The sequence below is a fragment of the Biomphalaria glabrata genome, chromosome 14 (assembly GCF_947242115.1).
Source record: "Biomphalaria glabrata chromosome 14, xgBioGlab47.1, whole genome shotgun sequence".
In the NCBI taxonomy this organism is placed as follows: Eukaryota; Metazoa; Mollusca; class Gastropoda; family Planorbidae; genus Biomphalaria; species Biomphalaria glabrata.
Genome location: NC_074724.1, coordinates 35,122,487 through 35,145,782, shown reverse-complemented (window position 1 = coordinate 35,145,782; position 23,296 = coordinate 35,122,487). Strand labels below are relative to the sequence as shown.

General features: G+C 34.6%; 1 protein-coding gene across 4 annotated transcripts in view; it reads right to left on the bottom strand.

The window, feature by feature from the left end:
- Positions 1-1,866: 1,866 nt before the first annotated feature.
- LOC106052491 (uncharacterized) overlaps positions 1,867-23,296 on the bottom strand; it is a 53,576-nt gene continuing 32,146 nt past the window's right edge. Inside the window, exons 3-13 of one of the 4 annotated variants that reach the window (XM_056010291.1) lie at positions 22,412-22,497; positions 19,419-19,551; positions 17,598-17,764; positions 17,313-17,439; positions 13,524-13,652; positions 9,472-9,651; positions 7,772-8,062; positions 5,402-5,554; positions 4,858-4,950; positions 3,494-3,708; positions 1,867-2,378 (exon numbers count right to left, since the gene is read on the bottom strand). In XM_056010291.1, coding sequence (XP_055866266.1) covers positions 1,986-2,378; positions 3,494-3,708; positions 4,858-4,950; positions 5,402-5,554; positions 7,772-8,062; positions 9,472-9,651; positions 13,524-13,652; positions 17,313-17,439; positions 17,598-17,764; positions 19,419-19,551; positions 22,412-22,497 — 1,967 coding nt within the window. In that variant the 3' untranslated portion in view covers positions 1,867-1,985. Of the gene's footprint in view, positions 2,379-3,493; positions 3,715-4,857; positions 4,951-5,401; positions 5,555-7,771; positions 8,063-9,471; positions 9,652-13,523; positions 13,653-17,312; positions 17,440-17,597; positions 17,765-19,418; positions 19,552-22,411; positions 22,498-23,296 lie in introns of all 4 variants that reach the window. The other 3 variants (XM_056010290.1, XM_056010294.1, XM_056010293.1) reach the window with 3 other exon arrangements.

The window sequence follows — 23,296 nt, the reverse complement described above, 5'->3', positions numbered from 1 at the left end:
GTTGAGAACCCCTGCTCTAGACTGATCGGTAAATAAAAATAGAAATACCATAAAAGTTGTATGACAAGGGGAGTAATTTAAGCAGGGTATCGGCTTACATTTATTGTAAGGTTGAGAACCCCTGCTCTAGACTGATCGGTAAATAAAAATAGAAATACCATAAAAGTTGGATCCCAAGGGGAGTAATTTAAGCAGGATATCGGCTTACATTTATTGTAAGGTTGAGAATCCCTGCTCTAGACTGATCGGTAAATAAAAATAGAAATACCATAAAAGTTGGATCCCAAGGGGAGTAATTTAAGCAGGATATCGGCTTACATTTATTGTAAGGTAGAGAACCCCTGCTCTAGACTGATCGGTAAATAAAAATAGAAATACCATAAAAGTTGGATCCCAAGGGGAGTAATTTAAGAAGGATATCGGCTTACATTTATTGTAAGGTTGAGAATTCCTGCTCTAGACTGATAGGTAAATAAAAATAGAAATACCATAAAAGTTGGATCCCAAAAGGAGTAATTTAAGCAGGATATCGGCTTACATTTATTGTAAGGTTGAGAACCCCTGCTCTAGACTGATCGGTAAATAAAAATAGAAATACCATAAAAGTTGGATCCCAAGGGGAGTAATTTAAGCAGGATATCGGCTTACATTTATTGTAAGGTTGAGAATCCCTGCTCTAGACTGATCGGTAAATAAAAATAGAAATACCATAAAAGTTGGATCCCAAGGGGAGTAATTTAAGCAGGATATCGGCTTACATTTATTGTAAGGTTGAGAACCCCTGCTCTAGACTGATCGGTAAATAAAAATAGAAATACCATAAAAGTTGGATCCCAAGGGGAGTAATTTAAGCAGGATATCGGCTTACATTTATTGTAAGGTTGAGAACCCCTGCTCTAGACTGATCGGTAAATAAAAATAGAAATACCATAAAAGTTGGATCCCAAGGGGAGTAATTTAAGCAGGATATCGGCTTACATTTATTGAACCTGATAATTACATGAGTCCATGTGTCCGCGGTCCTGCTGAAATATGGTAGTGTTAGTGTTATGTACAGTTCGAGGCTCTGAGTTTTGTAGACAAAAGATATTTATAATAGGAAGTGAATGTAAGCTATACACGTACATGATATCAAGCATTTTAAAGGCATACATTTATCTCTGGATATGACTTACAGAATGTTATATATATCAGCTCCATCTAATTACATTCAATATATTATTTAACTCTATCAGTGATGCCAAACCTGTTTCGACCTGCGGGCCATTTTAATTTCCAACACTCGTGTCGCGGGCCACATGAACGAAAACGTACAATAACGCAATGTGCTTGACATGAAACTGTTTGATTACAGACTTACATTAATTAGTGGGACATTATAAGTTTTATCTTTTTTTTACGCGTCGGAAAATGGCTTCATTTCTTCTCTACTTAAAATGTGAGCGCCTTCGTAGCTTTACCACCGTCTCATGTTCTTGTCTCTATTTTGGATATATTCTCATCAATCCTCCAATCTCTAGATGTAGTTTAACAATATTTTATTCACTGCTCAAGCCAAGAGTGTCGTCCTATTTGCTTCATAATGCTGTTATATATGTTGTTGTTTTTTTAAATAGCCACCCTTCCTTCAAAACATTCGGCTTATTATCATGTTCCACAAAATAAGTAAAGATTCGTTCACGTTCCTGGTAGATTCCACATTTTATACACACACAAATGTTAAAGGCTAATATAGAAAAAGATGCATTTTTCAACCTTTTTTTTTATGAAAGTGGGATATTTTACTTTTTGTGCTGACGTTTCGGCTGGCTGGATAGATCCACGACGCGGGTCTGATGTGGCCCGCGGGCTGTATTTTGAACATCACTGAACTATAAGATATTGCATTATAAATATTTATTGAATATATTTAGATGCTATGGTTTCCTTAATCATTGTTTTTTTTTTCATTCCAACATTGAATAATTGTATTTTAAAAGATTTATTTATTCATTAGCCTCTGTGCCAGCTAAGCTTCCCGAACTATTTTCTATTGCTGCTAGTGATGTTGCCAGATAGTCTAGACTGCTGTACTCCACAGCGTCATAAGATGACTTCCCTTCTTGACATATCTCTGTCTTGTTTTCATCCTGTGACTTGCCCAACTTGTCACTAGCTTGGGGTTTTTCCTCCACAAGTTTTGGGGTTTTACTGCTTCTGTTGATCTCAACCATGACGTAGACCAAACCTTCAGGACTAACTGTTCGAGAGTCTTCAATAGGTTTAGCTTCTTGCATTTGCAGCTCTCTGTTTGAGATTTCCCCTTCCTTTGAAGACCTGTCTATATTTTCTTTATCATTTGTATGTTCTTGGTCTTGTTTTGGAGTGTCCTCCGGCGTCTGTAATTAAAATTGAGACAAAGGAAACTATTTTGTTTGATATAATTAGATATTTGAAATTGTGTACAAGACGTAGAGGAAGACCAAAAAGATGAAGCCGCAAGGACAGGAAACAGTTGGGAAAGCCATTAAAAGACAGGAAACAGTTGGGAAAGCCATTAAAAGACAGGAAACAGTTGGGAAAGCCATTAAAAGACAGGGAACAGTTGGGAGAGCCATTAAAAGACAGGAAACAGTTGGGAAAGCCATTAAAAGACAGGAAACAGTTGGGAAAGCCATTAAAAGACAGGAAACAGTTGGAAAAGCCATTAAAAGACAGGAAAGAGTTGGGAAAGCCATTAAAAACTGGCGTGTTTTTACTGAGGGCCTATGTTCCTTGAGGAAATCAAAGAAAGATGATGATGATAATAACAAAACTAGAAGTAGGACTGTGTTACAAATCTGATGTATAGTTAAGAGTGGCAATGCAGAAATGGATTCTCTTTATTTCATATAGAGCTACTCAACTGTACAGGGTGAGAATGCTGTTTTTATTGAAGTGCAAAGAAACAGAAAAACAAGTACAACTTTTTTTTTTTAACAATTCCTCTGTTCAAGTTATTTCTAAAAAATAGACTCTAAAGATTTGTCTAGAAATTTAACAGTTGATATATATATCGCACTGCGCCCACCCCTTTGAAACCGTAAACCATATCCTCTTTGAATGCCCCACCCTAATCCACCATAGGCAGACCCTACTTCCACTACAGCCCAACATAACCAACACCCTGTACGGCAGTGCTGAACAACTGAAGAAAACAGCACACTAGTTTTCCTTGGCACAGTCTGCCAAAGAGCTCACATCTCAGCAGCAATAAAGCTTGCTAGAAGAAGAAGAAGAAGAAGAATAAATCACAATGAAAAGGATTGCTAGCTCGTTGGCCCAATGCGGAATACTCTAGTTTGATCGTATAATTATTCAAAGTAAAAAAAAATTTGGCTAGAGACTAAATCTAGGTCTAGATCCTGCATTGGAGTATCGCGTTCGGGTATTTCCGAATGTAAAGTTGTATTGAATCGAGAGCTTAATAAATTAATGTTTAGGAAGTTGTATAAGTTGTATACTAATCTCTTACATTTTCATAAACATTTATGTCATCGTCCCACGTGACCAACGTTTTTCCAAGAGGTAAGGTGCTTGCTTGACGTTTTCCTGTTTCTATAGAAACCTTTTCTTTTAACTTGACTGACGACCCGGACTTCCGTGCCGGTTTTAAAGCTTTAGCGCCCTGATGAGCTTGGCTTTCTAGGACATTGTTGTAAATGTTTTCAGCGACTTCGCTTGAACACACTGGGGCTTAGAGGAAAAAGAAAATACTAATACTTTGTTTTAAAAAAAATAATGCAAGTTTGTGAAAAGAATTTGTGAGATATCTGGTAATATTAGCTTTAAATCGTACTCGGCTGCTTTGGTTTTTCAACAACTTTTACTAATTAAAATAAAAGAACCATTATTTCATAAAGATTACAGCTAGTAAAAAGCAGTGCATAAGTCTGGAGCTAAACTAGAACTGTATCCGTCGCGATGAAAAGGTCGACATTTGTTTTTTAGCATCGCACTCTAACACTTTCAAAACGCCCATGACATTTTGGCGTTTCGATTGTCACAAAACATATATCAGCCTCTTGCGTTTGTCTGTCTCGTACACAAATTGTAAGACTAATTTCCAGACGGACAATAAAGATTATTATTATTATGTTAGAAATGAACGAGTAGTCATTCTCTGGCGCTGCCAGGGTCGAGTTTCGCTAAAGAGAAACAAAATTCATCGTAGTCCCTTTAACAGTTTCCACTGAGGAATATTATTATTATTATTATTATTATAAATGTGCACACGTTATTTCTCCCACACCCATTCTCGGAATAAAGAAAAAAATGTCCACATTTATTCAATACAGGAAAAAAAAATATTTAAAAAATAAACCAATTAATACATTAAATACTGTTAATAAATTATTTTCTCTGAAGCCAAAAAGGGAAATAAATCTTATCAGTATTACAAGTTTTCTCAAAATAAGTAGGGTTTTGTCCCCTTATTAATGATATTTCTCCCCACCTTTTGTCGGATCACGTGGAAATATTCACTTTTGCCTAGCAAAACACAAATCAATTAAAAACTAATCAATACGTTACTTAATTATTGGTAATCAATTATTTTGTTTGATTTTGAATAAGAAAATAACTTCTACATTATTGAGATTTATAGTTTTAAAAGTAGCGTTCTTCCTCTTAGATAATTTTTTTTAAAGAGTTTTTTTTTAAATAATATTTTGTTTGCTTTTTTAATAAAAGAAAATATTTTCATCCATCTAACTCTATCATTTCTCCGTCTTCGACTGTGAAAATAGATTCCGAACAACAACAAGTTGCTGATTCTAATTTGAATCCATTTTCTACATGAACTATATCTCTGTTTCTATGATATTACTTATTTCTCACCTAATGGATTAGCAGAACTGTTGACATCACTTGGACTGGACTGTTGGGCGGAGATGGTCTCTGATCCACAATGGTATCTGTAGTCTCTCTGGTCTGTTGGTTTAACAAGTACATCATGTAAACACTGTAAACTGTGGGAAGCGTGGTCGAGAGGCCAAGTGCGCTTGAGCTTGGCTTGGCTACCTACAAGGGGGCTCGAGGTTCGACACCCGACTCGGGCAGAGTTGTGTTTACTTGAGCGCCTAAAGGCAGCACGGAAAACCAACTCCTAGATACCCCCTCCCCCCCAGTGGTCCACAACTGAGATTGGACCAAAAGCGCTCTGAGCATGCTATAAGCATGAAAGTAGCGCTATATAAAAGCTATAATAATAATATTGATTAGCTTTGAAACATAGTATATATTTTTTAAAATGTTGTTTCCACAATATGAAAATATTTTACGTTTCATTGAAATATATATATCTAAATCGCTTTGATGTTTTATTTCCTAATCTATAATTTTAGTCTGTTAGGTGTGGTCGTAAAAATGAAATATATATTACCATTAAATGTGTTTTTATTCTTCTGATTCAACTTAATTTTTCTGACCACGACAATGATGACCACGCAAATGACCAGTAGAACCACAAGAGCTACTATGGGTATGATATAGAACATATCGTTAGTGTCACCATCTTGAGGGAGAGCTGCTGGTCCTGTAGTGAATGACAAAAAGTTCGATTATTTTTTTAAAAAACAAAATCTTGTTTTAAAACAAAGCTTATCTGAGGAGATGAACCGCAAAATAACTGCAATATTCTTCAATACTGCAGGAATAAGCTTTTTTTTTTTTTTTCAGTATTACACAATTAATTGCTACTAATTAATTAAATATCGTGTTAATTTTTTTTTTATTCATGTGTAGACATTAACCATGAATAATTATGTAAAATTAAAATTGATCCAAAAATGGGAAAAGTAAAGTGCACTAAACGTAGAAAAAAGGAAATAACTCCACATATACAGCCACATCTCTTAATAAGTAGCATTTAATTCCCTTTTTCAATACCAAGTAAAATAGTAACTATCAGTAACTAATTAGATAATTAATTGTTGCTTCATATTTTGTTGGAAACGAGAAATAAGTGTGTTAAGTTTTAACCTGATCCGAGAATGGGTGTGGTAGAAATAACGTGTAAAGAAATCGTATCAGACAGACAGAGTGAGTTGATATAAGCTTTGTATTTGTATTAAGTTCTAAGTCTGAAGAAAATTTAACTTAAGCACTCAAATTCCATCTGTAACACTCAAACACACATGTCGGCTAGTAGCTTGAATTTAGACGGGTCAGTAATTTGGACCAGAATGTTTTGTTAGTGTTGATGACCAGATCCTTGAAGAGGTATTTTGGTAAACAGGTAGGAGATGGCCGAAACAGAAGATTAGAAGAAAATGTTAAGATTTATGTAACTATTAAGGCAAGTCTTAAGGAAGAATACAAATGTAAGACAAAAAGTTGGATATCGGGGTCCTAGATTATTGTCATCGCTAGTCTGTAAATTGTTCAGCAATTATTCACTATGCTTCATTTATCGGTAATATTATTTGCCAATGTCGCTTTTCTGCTATTCATATGATTCCTACAGGTGATTTATATTTTATGTGAATTTTTTATCAATAGAATAATTGTTTTATTGAGTTTATATTAAACCTAGGAAAAATTAATATGCAGCAAGCTTGAAAGTCGTTTTATATCCAAAGCAAATTTGTACAAATGCTCCTTCTTTTCTAGTGCTATTACGGTATCACCCAAACTTCTAGAGCTAGCGAGGAGAACCAATGACTTAACAGAATTTAAGTTATTGGTTAACATGCGTGACAAGATGCATGACGCGTTGGACGTAATCATCTTCTTTTTTTGAAGTAACGTCTGTATAATATATTATAAGATAAGATATGTTGTAGTTTGACGTCAAGCTTGCAAAGATCTTCCTACAGGGAACAGTACCAGGAAAAAGAAGAAGAGGCAGACAGAGAAAGCAAAGGGAGGAATGGAGAGACTAAGAAATAGGTGAAGATGAAGTACGCTAGAAAAATGTAGATAATAAATTACACATTTTAATCCAATGAAAGAGGAAACAGTGCAATGTCCAGGTCACTATAATATCCTAGGATTAACATAGTTTGTACAAAGTTAGTTCCCCTTTCAGACCTTGTGGTCTATCGGGCAGCTGATGTAAAGGTCATCTGTTTCTGTGGCCTACGGTCAACAAGGGTGTCATGTGGCCAGCACAACGACCAACCGCCTTTACTTTTCCCTCAACTAATGTCAGGTACCCATTAGGGCTGGGTGGACTCAGAGGCGCCCGAAGATCCCGAAATTAAAAATCCCAGTCTTCACTAGGATTCTAACCCCGGTCCCCGGTTCGGAAGCCAAGCGCTTTACCGCTCAGCCACCGCAACTCCCTTATAGTTTACCTATCTTTATATATGTCACTATTCTATTTCCGTTATTTACAAGTATATTTTGTCGAATGATTATGAACTTTTTAATACCTACTAAAATTTGATCACCAATAATATAAACTAGTCTGTTGCTCATAATTATCTTCTTTTCTGAAGGAACATACAAGAATTAAAAAAAAAACTTATCAAGAATATAAAATAAAAGTTTTAACTCACGAAGATTATAATTATAAACAAGACTACTAAACATATTATGGCTGCCTGTCGTGCGATTTGCGCGGTGGACTGTCGTTCGGAATTATCGATGGTCCCAGGTTCAAACCATTCCCGCTTCCATCCCCCGTCGTCCTGCGGGAGGTTTGGACTAAGAAGTAAACTATCTTCAACTCTGAAGGAACATCCGAAACAATGTCAAGCATTGTACAACCATTTATTAACACACCTTATAACTGATCACTTAGAATTACCTTTTATTATAACACTTGTTATCACATGTTTACACGGAGTCTCAAACTGTCCAGCTTTCACACGGAGATAAAAACTATACTTTGTGTTAGGTGATAGTCCAGTCACATTGTAAGACAATATCATTTTTTTCTCGTACGAGACTGTATCCAAGTGGACGTCACCAAGTCGATCAGCTTTAAAAATTTTAAAAAGTTGTTCAGATATTTCATAAGTTATTGGTGACCAGGTCAGTCTCACCGTATTTTGATCCAGTTCTTCTGATGTTAGGTTGTTCGGACACTTTGGTGGACCTGAATACAAGTATATTTTGTAATATTAAACACACTTATCAATACCTAGATCTATTGTTTCTTGACACATGAAAGATCTTTAAATTATCATATAGACGAAATAAACACTACATAAATCTATAATTTCAGGTCTATCACCGCAGCTGTAACCCACTAGATCAGCGACGTAGCTAGGGAGTGGGAAGACACATGAATTAGGTTGTACATTTAAAAGTCAACACTCTTTCTTGCAAAATGGAAGAACTCTTCAATACTGTAAGAGACGAAAGCTGAGCTGGTTAGGTCAAATTGTAAGACATGACTCACTATTAAAAGTCACTTTTTAACGTACAGTTAAGAAAACAAAACAAAAAATGTATTTAGAAGATGTACAATAATTGACTGGCGTGTATTTTGTTATGTTACTAAAAACAGCACCCCTACCACAAAAGTCAAGCGACAAATGATGAGATGAGTATCAATATTAATAAAGTTCATCAAAAGAAGACTTGATCTGAGACCAAATTTATTTTGTTAAAAAAACCCAGAGCTTAAGAATTAACCTTGATTAGACTTGAATACTTACATTATTATAAGAATTACCATATCGGTTTAAAAAAAAAAAAGGTTACAAAACCTTTTTAAAGTTAATAGTGTACGCATCTAAATAACAAGCTAAGATCTAATTAAAAAATCAAAGAAAGGTAAACTATGACTCTCCAGTTTTTTAATTGAATTTCAAAAACGAAGTTCCCAGATCTGTGTCTTTTTATTTGGATGCGCAAACTGTTATTCGAAATTTTCATACAAAGGGAAAGAAAAATATAGATAGCTTATTGGTGTATAAAATAAAATAAAATGTGAATAAGTAATGTTTTTTAAAAGGTAAATGATAATTTTAGTGCACATATTTCCTTCTACAGAATCACTTTTTCTAAGTTTTTTTTTTTTTAAATACAAAGTAAGTTTAATTCGGATGAAGCATTAGACTCTTGCCTTGTTACCTACATCTTTATAGAAAAACACGCTTTCTATTCAAAGAAGCTCTGTATAGAACGTTCCAGAGAAAGATATCATATAACAGCAGCACATTGTGCATTATATATGGTTTCTTAGTGCTTCTAGTTAAAGCACAACTATAAATTTAAACATTGGCTGCTTGCTAATCCAAACTTGTAAAAAAAATAACAACTTCGGGAGTCATTTCTTAGGACAAATCAGGAGCCGGTGAGCGTGGCCAGTTCGAAACCCATGCTGCATCAGTGTGGCAAAACTGAGACACAGCTAATTCCAATCAGCATGAACTGGGAAGAACTGTGTGAAAACAATAACTTCTCATTTAGGTTTTACTAGATAAACCTTTTGCGATTCTACAATTAATGGCGACAAAGTGTATACTTTTATGTTGTCTCTAAAAAAAGATTACTGACCTGCGATATTGAAATAAAGTATTGACGAAACATATTTATGATAAAATAAAATATGATATCTTCCATAATCAGATGACGTCACGTTGTAGAATCTGATGTCAATTTCACCTCGTGCTGATGTCTCATCAATGTAAGTGAAATTGGCGTTGTATCTAGACTCCGGGATATTCTTGGTGGCACCTAATTTTAATAATAAGATAACAATCAAACCATAACATTTTTTTTTCTCTATTTTAACATAGTTTTCTTTTTCACTTGTGATGTCTTTTGTCTACCCTTAACTAAAACCAAGATTTTAGAATTAATTTACCTATCAATGTACACGGATGTGGTGAGGAATTTCATGCATAACATAGTCCACAATCAAATTGTATGTCTAGTTTGTAAGAAACATTTCTCTCAACTCTAAATACTGTATTCACTGTAAAGTATTAAGACAGAGGTTCTCATCCTCTGGGTCGCGACCCCTTTGGGGGTCGAATGACTATTTGCCAGGGGTGGCCTAAGACAATCGGAAATTCGGGTTTACCTCTATTTTTCATCGGAATTATTTTTTTCGTCAATAGTCAATTAAATAAACTACAAAAGTGAGGGTGTTACATATAAGAACCCGGGCATACTGCCAGAGAATACAGAGTGTGCTTTGAGTTAGTAGGTGTGAAATCATTATTTAAGATAGACATGTTTTTCTTTTGTTGTTACATCTTTTTTTTTTAAATTGTCATTCGAAAACAGAGGCTGGAGACCACATCTTCATAAACGCAGCATAGGCTAGTCAATGTTTGGTACAAAGTGAGTTACTAAAAAGTCCTCGGAACTCACTGTTTGATTTATGGACATAACATTAGCAGCGAAGACACTGCCAGAAAAATTACATCGATAGAGATGCAGCTAATAATGATTTCTCTTCAATGTCAGTTACGCAATTCTGGTTCTATTGTTTATAGTCATATAGCAGGGGTTCTCAACCTGTGGGTCGCGACCCCCTTGGGGGTCGATTGACGATTTGCCAGGGGTCGCCTAAGACCATCGAAAATATGGATTGTTTTTGTCTATTCTTCTTTTGCTGTGTGTGTGTGTGGGAAGGGGGGTCGCGGCCGAGTGGGGGATTCTAAAAAGGTGTCGCCGAGCTTAAAAGGTTGAGAACCGCTGTTATATGGGGTTCTATCTGAAAAATTTTTATGCGCCTTCTTCTTCCAGTTCCAACATCATGTCTTTGCGAAAGTGGGTTGTCCAGGCTGTTAGTGATCAAATCTAAGTACAGAAGTAGGTTGTCCAGGCTGTTAGTGATCAAATCTAAGTACAGAAGTAGGTTGTCCAGGCTGTTAGTGATCAAATCTAAGTACAGAAGTAGGTTGTCCAGGCTGTTAGTGATCAAATCTAAGTACAGAAGTAGGTTGTCCAGGCTGTTAGTGATCAAATCTAAGTACAGAAGTAGGTTGTCCAGGCTGTTAGTGATCAAATCTAAGTACAGAAGTAGGTTGTCCAGGCTGTTAGTGATCAAATCTAAGTACAGAAGTAGACTTGAGGCTAGAGATCATGTTCTTAATGATCTTACAAAGACTGTACTGAGACTTCCTGATCTGGTGAAACAAAAACAAGCAAAAAACTTCGCACTAACATTGGTGTGTTTTGCAAAGACTGTCGCAACAATATTTTAGTTTCAATGTACGTTTACTGTATCAATGGCTGTACGTTTTCCATGATTAGGCCTACTTTTAAAACTGCAGTTGACACAAAATTAAGTTTTCGCTGTGTTCACTTTCTAACAATAAAAATACATCATGGATATCCGATATATACATTTTGATAACGATTTTATAACATAGTAAAATCCCATTTAGCTAGGCCTATAATTGAAAACCAAAATACGGCTGGGGGTCGACGCATAGTGGAAAATTGTATTAGGGGGTCGTGGACCTGAAAAGATTGGGAACCGCTGTATTAAGATAAACACTTTTTTTTTTCTTTTTCAGTATTATAACCGGTAACGCTTTAAAAATAGCATATACAAGGAGGAGCCAAGGGGAATAATAAACAGTCATGAATGTAAAAGTTATTTGAATGTCCAAATAGTGTCATTGCTCGCCCACCTAAGAATACACCTTTTATTCTGTTTGTATTATCCGATTAATGTTTAAAACAATATTTAGAAGTCTTATATATTTTATACTACTCTATAGTGGAAGAATATTATCTAAAGCAAAAAAAAAACAAGAAGGGTGTATGTTAAAATAAACAACATATACCACGGAAACAAATCAACAGGCACACTACATGCGAAACAGCAGTATGATATAAGCGTATATATTTCATAATGAAACAAAATATACATAGTACTTACAAATAAGAACAACAAAGCTTACAGTAAGCGTAGTTGTATCTATCAGTTTGGATCAGTCATGTAATTAAATTGGTAATAGATCTAGACCAGTGATTCTCAAAGGGGTCTATATAGGGGCTTACGATGATTTTTAAGGGGTCTACGAAAGTGTAAAAATAATTGCCTTAAAGAAAAAAAAGTTATCATTTAAACTATAATATCATTTGCAATATTTGAGAACTGTTCATGGTTTGGTTCTACTGTGGATATTGTAGCTGGAGTTTTTAGTAATACGATAGTGATCGATTGCATGAATATCTTCAATCAGTTGTAAACCAAGTTGACCAAAGTAACAAGTAAAATATGCTATTTCTTGCTCAAATGTGTTGAGAAAATGACTAGAACTTTCTTTAGTTGTTCCTTCAGTTGCTCCTTCACATTGAGGTACGAAGGTTGTTCAAAATCTTACTCTGACAAGATTTTTTTGAAACATTTTTGACACTGTTTTGGAGTTCTTGAATGCTAAAGGTCTGATTTTAAAATACAATGTTTAATCATACAGAAATAACTTATTTCCTATTTAACATATATGTGTCTTAAACTCATTGAGGTGTACTTAAATGTGATTTTTATTATAGAAATCAGTAAAGAAAAAAATTGCATTAAGATTAAAAAATATTGCAATATTGGCTAAGCAGGGGTCAACGGAATGCAGGAAAAAAAATTGTTACGGGGAAACCACTGATCTAGACTAAAGAAATAAAACAGTTTAATTAGACATTTTTTTACAAATCGTTTTTGATTAGCACGATTTCATGCTTTGAGCTTTCTCAATGCGATACGATCCTGTCACTTGTCTGGACCAGTTGGAAAAAAATATGGGGGGGGGGGGGGGAGAATGGGGTATCGCTCTTTTAATGTTTTTTATAATAACAAATATAAAAATATAGAAACAAACACTGTGCCAAAGAATCGCGTATTATATTTTTTATAATGAAACTTTTTTAAAGCAATGACCTACAAAGTATAAAGGAAACTAATTAAACTTATACCACAAAATCCGTCGAATACAACTTCTTTCTTTTGTTCCAAACTAAATAATGTATTACAAACACTTAATTAAGTAATAGTATTTATTACATTTTTTTTCCTCATGTACAGATACTAATTGTGTAAATTTCAGCCTAATCCGAGATTGGGTATGAGAAATAACGTGTACAAACATTTAACAAGACTAAATTGATATAACCTTTGTAAAAAAAAAAATAAGTGTTTAGGTAGAAGTAATGCCCTTGTGTATTTGAAAAAATTTGGTTTTCCTGAAAAAAAAAAATTTGGTTGGTTACTAAGAATAGTTTCATTGTTTGGCTAAATTGTGATACATTAGTTTTTAATAAGGGCACTAGAAACATGTTGGAGAAAACCAAATGTGAGCATTTTGTAGTGGTAAAAGAATCTTATAGAAATTGGTCTCGATTTTTTTTATACAGGACACTAGTAACGGAGTTTCAGAGACCAGAGAAAAGTATAACGGTCAATAGACCAGAAAGGCAACTTGTAATATATTTCTCGGCCTGTGTCCAACTAAATGAAAATTATTAAGAATTTGTAACGAATGATAAAAGAATAATAAAAAAAATATAATGCTATTAAAATGAAATGTTTGAATAAAGAGACCACGAACTAATGAAAATAGCAACTCAAAAATTGAACTCGCCAAAACTCTAACCTGTAAAAACAGTCAGTCTAGTAGGTCTAGGATACACAAATACACAAAACCTGTGAAATGTAACGTCTGTATTGCCAGCAACAATTAAATTATGATAGGGATCCTGTTCATCACAGTAAGTCGCGTTATCTAAAAAAAAAATTAAATGAAGTATGTAAATAAATAAACAAAAAAGTAAAACCAATAAAATGAACGAAAAAAATGAAATAATATTATAGTTTCTTGTAATTTCTAGGTGTTCACAATGACAGTAGTGACTCTCTCAATCCAGGTTCTCTACAAACACTTTACAACACGATATCAAAAACTCGAAGAAAGCAGGGCTCCAAATAGCGTAACTCTTAAATTTCTAATAAATTGTAATAAATCACATCCAATAGGCTTACTATAACATTGGCAACAAGACTAACTGACCGTACTAACGCTTTACCGCAGATAACTTAACTGCCGTATACTGCTGTGACTGAGTCTTAAGGCTTCTCCGTCTCGTACTGGATTCTACTGGGTTGAACTGTTCCAGAACTGCTACACACTAGCCTCACTGCAATGGAGTGATCTAGAATAGTGACTTTGTCTCGTAGTCTTGACTCTTAATCGTAACCAAACCGTCTTAACTGCTCGAATACGATGGAACAACGCTCGTCTTTTCTGGGTAACCACATGACCATTTCTGACGTGCCTACGTTCTGTTCACAACACGCATGTTTCCTGAAGCGTCGAGGCGTGGGTTGTATGTGACCAGAATCAAAAAGACCAGCCACATTTATTTCCCAATGGACGTCCGGTACCCATCACAGTAGAGTGGAGTCAAGGGTGTCTTAAAAATCGTGAAACTCAAAATTCTTGTGATCCTCGGCTCGAAAGTCCAAACGTTTACTATACCACGATATTTAACAGAGCGGCACTTGATATTTGACCTTCGTTCAAACCAAAATTATGTCAGTAGGATGTGTACTGTAATAGTAAGTGTACTTTTTGGGTGACCAGCAGTAGTATTTTATGTGAATGTATGGAGAAAGTAATTGAACTTTATTGAGAGAGAAACGATAGCTACTCACAAACATTGAGCCAGTCATAATAATAAAATTTCATCAACCATATCTAAGTCTTATTTTTTTTATTTATTTTAAATAACTGTTATAGCCTTACTTCTATTCTACACAAATAAAATGTATTCTTCAAATTTGTCTTTTTTAGCGGCCCCTGAAAGAGGAAAAGACGCTATTGGTTTCGTGTGACGTTAACCATCTTATTTTTACAATTATATATGCAAGTAGATTTTTCAAAAAAAAAAAAAAAATACACCACTTTTCAGTGAAAAACTTCTGAGGGAAGTATTAAAAAATTCACACGCTTCGTTATTTAAAAAAATCAAGCTTCATTCATAGATTCGCGCATTGGTACAAAAAAAATTGCATCTGAAGTCTCAATTCAAAATGTATCAATGAATCATTAAAAATATATTTTCCATTTATTAACTAACTCGTGGAATTGAATACTGATTCAAATGTTTTTTTGTTTTTTTTTTATTCTTATACGAACTTGTTTCAATTGTAAGTTTAAAAAAAATACTTTTATACCGCGCAGTTTTCACACATCCTCATTAGGCTATACACTTGACAACAATCTAAATTGCAATAAATAAAGGCCAGACATAGATCTAGATTTAGATTTAATTGTATTAAACAATTTGAACAAAATTTACATTTATAATCCATTAAGAAAATAGTTTATCTTCTAACAGCTTAGGGGGTACAGATTTATTTATTATGTAAAGAAGTGAATCTGATGCGAACAGTATAAGTGCACTATAACCCAGTAGTAGGCCTACTAATCCTAATCCTAATATTGACCTAGAACTAGCTCTAGTAGATCTAGATTCTATTTTTAGAATTCTAGATCTAATCTAGATTAGACAATAGATTTAGTTCTGGATCTTTATCTAGAGTCTATTTAGTCTAGTCCCAAACCAAGTCTAGGACTCCAGGATGGTTGCGGGTTGCTCACGGGACTGTCGTTTGGATTTAATGATAGTCAAGGGTTCAAACCCTGCCCACTCCCATTCCCCGTCGTCCTGCGGGAGGTTTGGACTAGAAAGTAAACTATCTTCAACTCTGAAGGAACATCCGAAACATGTAAAACATTTTACAAATATTTTCTAGACATAGTCTAGATCGATATCTAGATAGATCTAAATCTTCAAGAGTCTAGATCTAGATCTAAACTAGATATAGGCCTATATCTAGAACTAGTCTAGAAATCTAGTTCTAGCCTTGATTCTAAGTGTAGTTCTAGTCTGAATTCTAGTTCTAGATTTTAATTTTAGATTCTAGTTCTAGTTCTATCTAGATCAAGTCTAGATCTAGATCAAGAACTAGTCTACAGATATAGTCTAGATGTAGATCTAGATTCTATATGTAGACTATATCATATCTAGAACAAGTCCAGAAATCTATATGTTTGTCTAGATCTTGATTCTCTATTTATATTCTATATATGGATCTAGTCTAGACCTATTAAGTAAATACAGTCTAGAGCGGTTATGATCAGGATTAGTAGGCCTACAAGTGGGTAATAATGTATTAGCCTATGCTGTTCGTATGGGAAACCTGTTAAGTTGTGCAGGCCCTTTTTTCTTACTACGTCTACTCCAATATATTAATCGAAATCGTTGGGAAGAAGCAGGTATCTTGGAGCAGTGGCGTCATTTGGGAAATGGGCTGTGGGGTGCGGTCCGCAACAATCGACACCATTTTGGGGATAACAACCAAGTTGAAAAAATTATAACATTGAAAAAGATAATAATAACATTTCGAGATATATGCCCAAATATGCCTTGACACATCTAGATGGTCTAAATGATACAGCACAACGTTATACCATTTAAAGTACAACAAAAAAAAACTTGTTCATATAATGTTAAGTCTGTATATAATTTTAATTAAATATTATTGTAAAATGTGCAATTACATTTAAATTGATGTAATTAACATTGGGATTTTACATTTGAGAAAAATCAATAAAAGTAGATAATCAGCTCACTGTATTGGTTCAACAAAAAAAGACACATAGCAATTGTGTTCATTGGAACATATTTCAAGAAAATTGATGGGGAGGGATGACACCCTGAGCTACCTCACTAGGTGCCACCGACACTGTATCGGGAATTTGCTGATCTTAGGTTATCCCTTAACACTACTCTACTTATTCCAGAAGAGTTAGAAGAGTCTTATAAAAAAAAACCGACCTGTTGCACTGTTTGCTTTTATGTAAAAAAAATATAGCCAACTTTCTTTAAACGATGGAAACATTGGTGAATTTGATGGGGGCGCCTCTGAGTTTTTGTGATCTTGTTATAATATGGATTCATTTACATTTTTCAATTAGGTTATAAAGTAAAGTTTTGCCAATAAAAGATTCCTTGGGTGTGTGGTGAACAAAGTTTGGGAACCACTGATTAGTCATACATGCTAATTATGATTTCCATTAATTTTCTTTTACTAATTTAGAAAAACCTAATGTCGGCCCTGCAAAATAGCGGCGTAAGCTACGCCTTGAGTCGACTAGTTCTTCTTTATAATACCATTGTCTGTGCGCTATTAAGACACCAGTAGAAAGCGCTTTTACAGCTCTAGATGTAGGAAATTGGTTTTGTGTGTGCTGGTTGTGGGGAGGGGCAAATGTACCTTTTCTTCTGTTTGGAGGGAGGACTTCATAAGTAAACCGTACTATCCATCACTTTAAAATAGGTCTTCACTTACACAACTGACACAGGAATGTACTACTCACGAATTACTTCCAGAGTCCCTGTTAGAGAGACGGACTTTCCTTCGAGTTGTTGTCTAATCTGGCAGACGTAGACACCAGAACTGTTAAAACCTGGCCGGAACGTGTACGTAAGACTTTTACCGAGTTTCTAAAAAAAAATAGTTTTATTGAAATGTCCATTTAGAAATTGCCTCAAATAAAAAGCTTCAAAAGTAAAAATATTTTTTTTTTCTATTTACTTAAAAGGAAAATAAATAACATAAACATTAAACAAGTTCAAAGAGAATGTTTCTGGACAAAACATACCTCGTCAATCTTTGACACTGTACCATCAGAATTCTGATATAGTAATTGTAGATGGTGGTCGTCGATGTCAAATACTTCACACCTTAAAGTATTCATTGTTAGCGCGATAACTTCCCTTGTTGAATTCACAAAGTATTGCTGGTTAAGCCAGAAACGTAAACTTCTTCCTGAAATTAAAACAGGATGAGATATTTGCAAAAGAAATTCCCGTATAATATTTTTATTTTTTTTTATTATAAAAATATTTCTTAAACTATTTCTTCTTAAAATTTATTATCTGTATAAAACAGTGTTCCCAGACTCATTATCTTTGAAATAGCTTGGTCATTTTTTATTTTGTTTTTGTATGCAAAGATAAACATCTTTACAGCTGCAACTTCCAAATTAAAGTCCAAGTAAGCTTTCACTGCGATTACTTTTGTCAGCAAAACTTCCAATTTTCTTGAAGAAGAACTGATGAATCAAAATTGAACAGTGCATCTTATCAGCTTAAACCCTGTCAAAGTCGTTTAAAAAAAAACGGCAGTATATATGGCTCCTTCTGTCTCTAAAGACAATGAATGTGCCAAAAAAAATAATAAATTCCGTTTCTCTTCAATTTTGTCAGAGTCCACTTGAATAAACAAGATACTTCTGCAAAAAATAAAGGTCATTGTATGGATCAAAAATTCACCTACTCAACACAATTGTCATCCCAACTGCAACACATGCATGTGAGACGTGGAAGTCATCTGTCAAAATTGAGAAAAGACTAAATGTGGCTCAACAAAAATGGCTGAGACGGATTTTGTCAGTCAGTTACACAGATCGGGTCTGAAACAAGGAAATTCTTTGCTGAACTGGGAATCGAACACTTAGTGAGGTTGTGACAGAACGTCGCATGAGGTTTGCTGGGCATGTTCTCCGACAAAATGAACTACGCATACCAAGAGTTGCAATGACATGGAGGCTAATACGAGGAAAGCGCAAACACGGAAGTCCTCGTATAACTTGGCGTCACACCTTCATGGAGTATCTCAGAACAGTGGACACCAGCTGGGAGGAGGCTTGAGACATTGACAACAACAGATCTTTCTGGAGACAGCTTGCTGCCCAATGCGCCGAACTGCGCGTGAGGACCTAAGCCTAAGTCTAAGTATGGAGCAAACCAACAACATCTATGTAATTAACACTTTGCTCTAACCAGTTGTTAAAAAGATGAATACATTTTTCCCCTTTTTTTTTGGTTGATGCAGAGTGAAATGTCCTTTTGTTGTTAGTCTTAAAAAATCAGATGAGATTTATGCATGAACTAATAGTATACACTTAAAAACATAACTATTCATACACATTTTTTTAAGTGTCATGCGAGCTGCTATGGAGATGGCGGTTATCTTAAAATAAACACGGTTTAAAAAAATCTTAAAATATAGATAGATCGATATATATTTCATTGCCCTAGAAAACGAATTCATTGTTATTTTTAGTTCCCATTTTAGCACATTTTTTAACAGTTCAATATGTGTCAGTCTTTTAAGTATAGGAAATAGGAGTTTTCCTATCTCTGATTTAGGTGATTTGGTTGTCATTTATTTGAGAAACTGCATCAGTGCCTCTGATCTGTGACAACAAGATACTTACCATAACAATATTTACATTCTGCACATTACATACTACAACTAAATTGTAATTAAATAATAAGAATGAAATCGAAATATTTTTAATACGTGGCAATTGTTTCTCATTAGCAACCATTTATTCTAGCGTCTGACAGAGATTTTTTACTATCCAAAAAAGAAAATACTTATTATCAAGTATATTGATGATAATTTAAACTCACACCTGCAACTGATTGGCAAATAAATTTTCTTCGTTCGTCAAATACTTCATTCCAGCCGTTTGAGCTCACTACCACATAGGCACTGTTTCTAAGTGGTGTATGTCTTTTTACATTCCAACCAGTGTAAGAAACATCCTGTAGATTATATATTTGTAGCAATACATATTTGTTTTTTTTAATCAAAAAAAAAAAATCAAAATTACATTTAAAAAGAGCAAAAATATAATTTAAAAAAAGTTTTTTTTAATAACTCCTTATAAAAGCTGATGAAATTTTGTAACATAGATTAGTGTTCATCCACACGTTGTTTATAAGCTATAAACTTAGTTTAGAGAGAAAAGCTATGTACAAAATATGGTTGGATAAAATTTTAATAATTTTTGTAGTCTCCTTCGAGCAATAGATTGTCATTAATGTATCTCCTGTTGTAAAAGCCCTAAAACACTAATCGTTGCCTGCCATTTTTTATCTAAAAGTTAGGCTGAATAGTGCGCTGTTTGTGTGATTTAGGTAGGGTGAGTGTTGTTTGTGGTCGTTGACGTGTAGCACCAAACTTCTGGTAGACAACTAAATCGCTCTAAAATAATTTATTAAATTTAAACAAAATCAAGTTCAAATAAGATAAAATAAATAAACTAGACAGTAGTATTTTTTTTTTCAACTAGCTTACTCACTGCAATAATACAACCTTTCAGATTAATAATTATGAACATTTCCAGCTGGATCCTAGACAGGGTGTCGGAGAAATTACGTGTACAAATTGACAGTTTAGGGACCCAAAACCAATTTTTAAAAAATGGTCACTCAGTTGTTTTTTTTTATTCGGATAGAACTCGCGATTCTAAGACCGATGATACGAAATTTATGAATACAGCTCAAATATTAAGAAAATTAAACCTTTTTAAAAACTCGTTTTTTAAAATATTTTTTTTGGCCTTCCAAACCCGTGTTTTTTGAAGAACACTTAAAGAGAAACTATACAAATCTTTGAGATGAAACTTAGTAAAAAACATTCAAATGCACACAGAAAACAAGGTCAATTTTTTTCCAACTTGTCAAAAAATTATTTGAGTTTTTTGTGTGTGTGGTACATAATCTTTATTACATTCTGACCCTTCATTCTTTCAGAAGACGTTTATTGTGCCCTAGAATAGGTTCTTCCTGGAGTTAGTACAAACATTGTAGATTCCCCGCCATTGCCAGCAAGGAGATCTGGGGGAGCGCTAGCAGCTCCCCCAGCGCGCTCTGTCCTGCCGCCAAGGACTATTTCTGGTATTGAAAGCCTACAAAATGCATATTCTGAGGTATCTACAGTGCATTTTCATGCTATTAAAAAGTTTTATTTCAAAAACCTAATGTGCTATTCTTAGTGACTTTGACCCTCCCGCACTGTTCGGCGCATTAGCCGTCAAGCTGTTTCCACAAAAATCTGACACTGATAATTTCTGAAGCCTCTTCCCACCTGCTCTGAGGACCTCCATGAATGTGTGGCGCCAAGTTGTACTAGAATGTCATCGCAACTCTTCTTATGCGTAATTCATTTTGTCGGAGAACATGCCCCACAAACCTCATGCAACGCTCTGTCACAATCTTACTAAGGGGTCGACTCCCAGTTCGGCATAGGAATACCTTGATTTAGACCAGATCTCTAAAACTGACTCCTAAAATTTGTCTTAGCCATCTTAGTTGAGCCACATGGTTTAGTATTAAAATCTCACCTAAAATAAACAAAATCAACGCAAATCAAAGCAAAAAATCAGTCACTAAATTCCGACCCCCCCCCCCCCCCCGACTACGCACATGATCTAAACATGATCATAAAAAATATTCAATACTGTTTTACAAAATGATAATTGAAATTAACTATCTTCCCACTCTGTAAATACTATTTTATTTATGACCAGACAGTGTTAGACACATATTGCATTGCTCATCTGTTTGGTAATGTAATTCACAAGTCACAACTGCAGAATAGGAATGTGAACTATGTTTTTCAACAGTAGTACAAATGCATACCTGCCATTAACACATGTAAACTCACTAGTACTGAGACAGCATGCAACACACATATAATCCATAGATAATACCATAGATAATATTTGAGTTTATTAACTTGTGCCGAATGTTGCATTTTAAAATTTTTATTATGTTTCAAAAAGGGAGGTAAAAAACACAAACAATTTGCATTTTCAAAAGTTAGTAACAAAAAAACTATAAAGCTACATGCATGTAATATATGTCAAAATGCGAACAAGTTATAGATCTACAAGAATAAATTTCAATAAATATTTTATTTTAATATTTTGTTGTACATATAAAATAATATGCAATGATTTACAATAACTCTAAAATAAGTTCAACTTTAATGAGCTAAAATTTATGAAGACTATATAGCAATAAGGGTACACTATGCATCGTATTTTAGATAATTCTTCCCTCTAATAATATTGAATAACATGTATTTATTTATTCAGACCTCTGTAAGTGTATAGCGGATCCAGAACTTTGGAGTGGGGGGGGGAGCGATTTTTTTTTAGAAACCCTAACCCTCACAGCCAGTAAACCCTAACCCTATGCATAAACGTGCATACAGCACATATATAACACATATATACAAGTCATGAAGATATACATATTTAGTTAATAATAATAGGAACATAACATCAATACCAGAAGAGGTATATACAGCACACTAATCCACTAACACCAACAGCATTTTGTGTGTTGCATCTCAAAAAGGCACAGAAGGCGAAAATAAACCGCAATGGATAATGGCTTTGTCTGCATTAGACGTTGCAAAACATGCATGTCAAAACCAGGTCTGCGTAGTCACTTAAAATACTGCAAGCATCTTTAATCTTCGAAAATGAAAACATTAATTGTGCAATATTCGTACACACTACTTCCACCTTTTTTAATGAGGTTTTATAACGTTGTTATTCTAATGAGCAAAATAATAATAATGATAATTTAAACAAAAGAAAGACATAAATACCTTTCCATTTATCCATTTATAAACACCATTTTCCTCTTTATCAGTTAGTCCTATATAGTACCAATGGCGATCAGTCACAAAGTTCCCTGGTGGAAGAAATAATTTTGATGTACAAAAAAATTTTTAGTGGCTTAGTGAAGATAGAATAAAGTGCGTGCTTATAATTTAACCACGACGAAAGGGGAGCGGATGTTTTTGGTTGTGTAGGCTGAAGAGCTCAAGAGGGTTTGTCGTAATTAAAGTTTAAAGTTAATTAATGGCAGATAAAAGTTGAAGAGGAAATTAGCAGGAGACGTGATACAGAAAGAAAAAAACGTGTTTTTCCAAAGCGGTGATTTTTCTCAACCCTTTTATATGGATCTGAGAAATTAATATTATAAAGAAAGCAACTGAGAACTACTTGAGCACTTCCTCCATCATGGACTTTCGGTGGCATGTGAACGCCGCTATGTACAGTTTAGAGGGACTTCTTATGGTCCGGCAGTTACACTGGCCAGGGCAGGTGTCCAGCGTGGGGGACGAACGTATGCCAATAGCAGTCTTTTTTTTTTGTGAGCTAAAAGTTGGTCGACGAAACACTTTAAATACCAGCTAAGGCGCCAACTTACCTTAGCTGACATAGAAGAGAGCACCTGGTTGCATGCGGCTTCAGAACAAGAAAACTGGAGGTCGCGGGATACACATATGAGGCTAAAAGAAAACAGATGACAGACGCAGACAAAAATAAAAATCTTAATCGACAACCGCGGACAAAGTTTATGATTGCCTTGTGGGTGGCAAGATATCTAGGTCACAGCTGGGGCTGCTTAGCTATGGGAAATACTGCAATTCTCATTATTCTTCGGACTCAAAAGACAAGCTTATATTATTATTATTTCTTGTTTT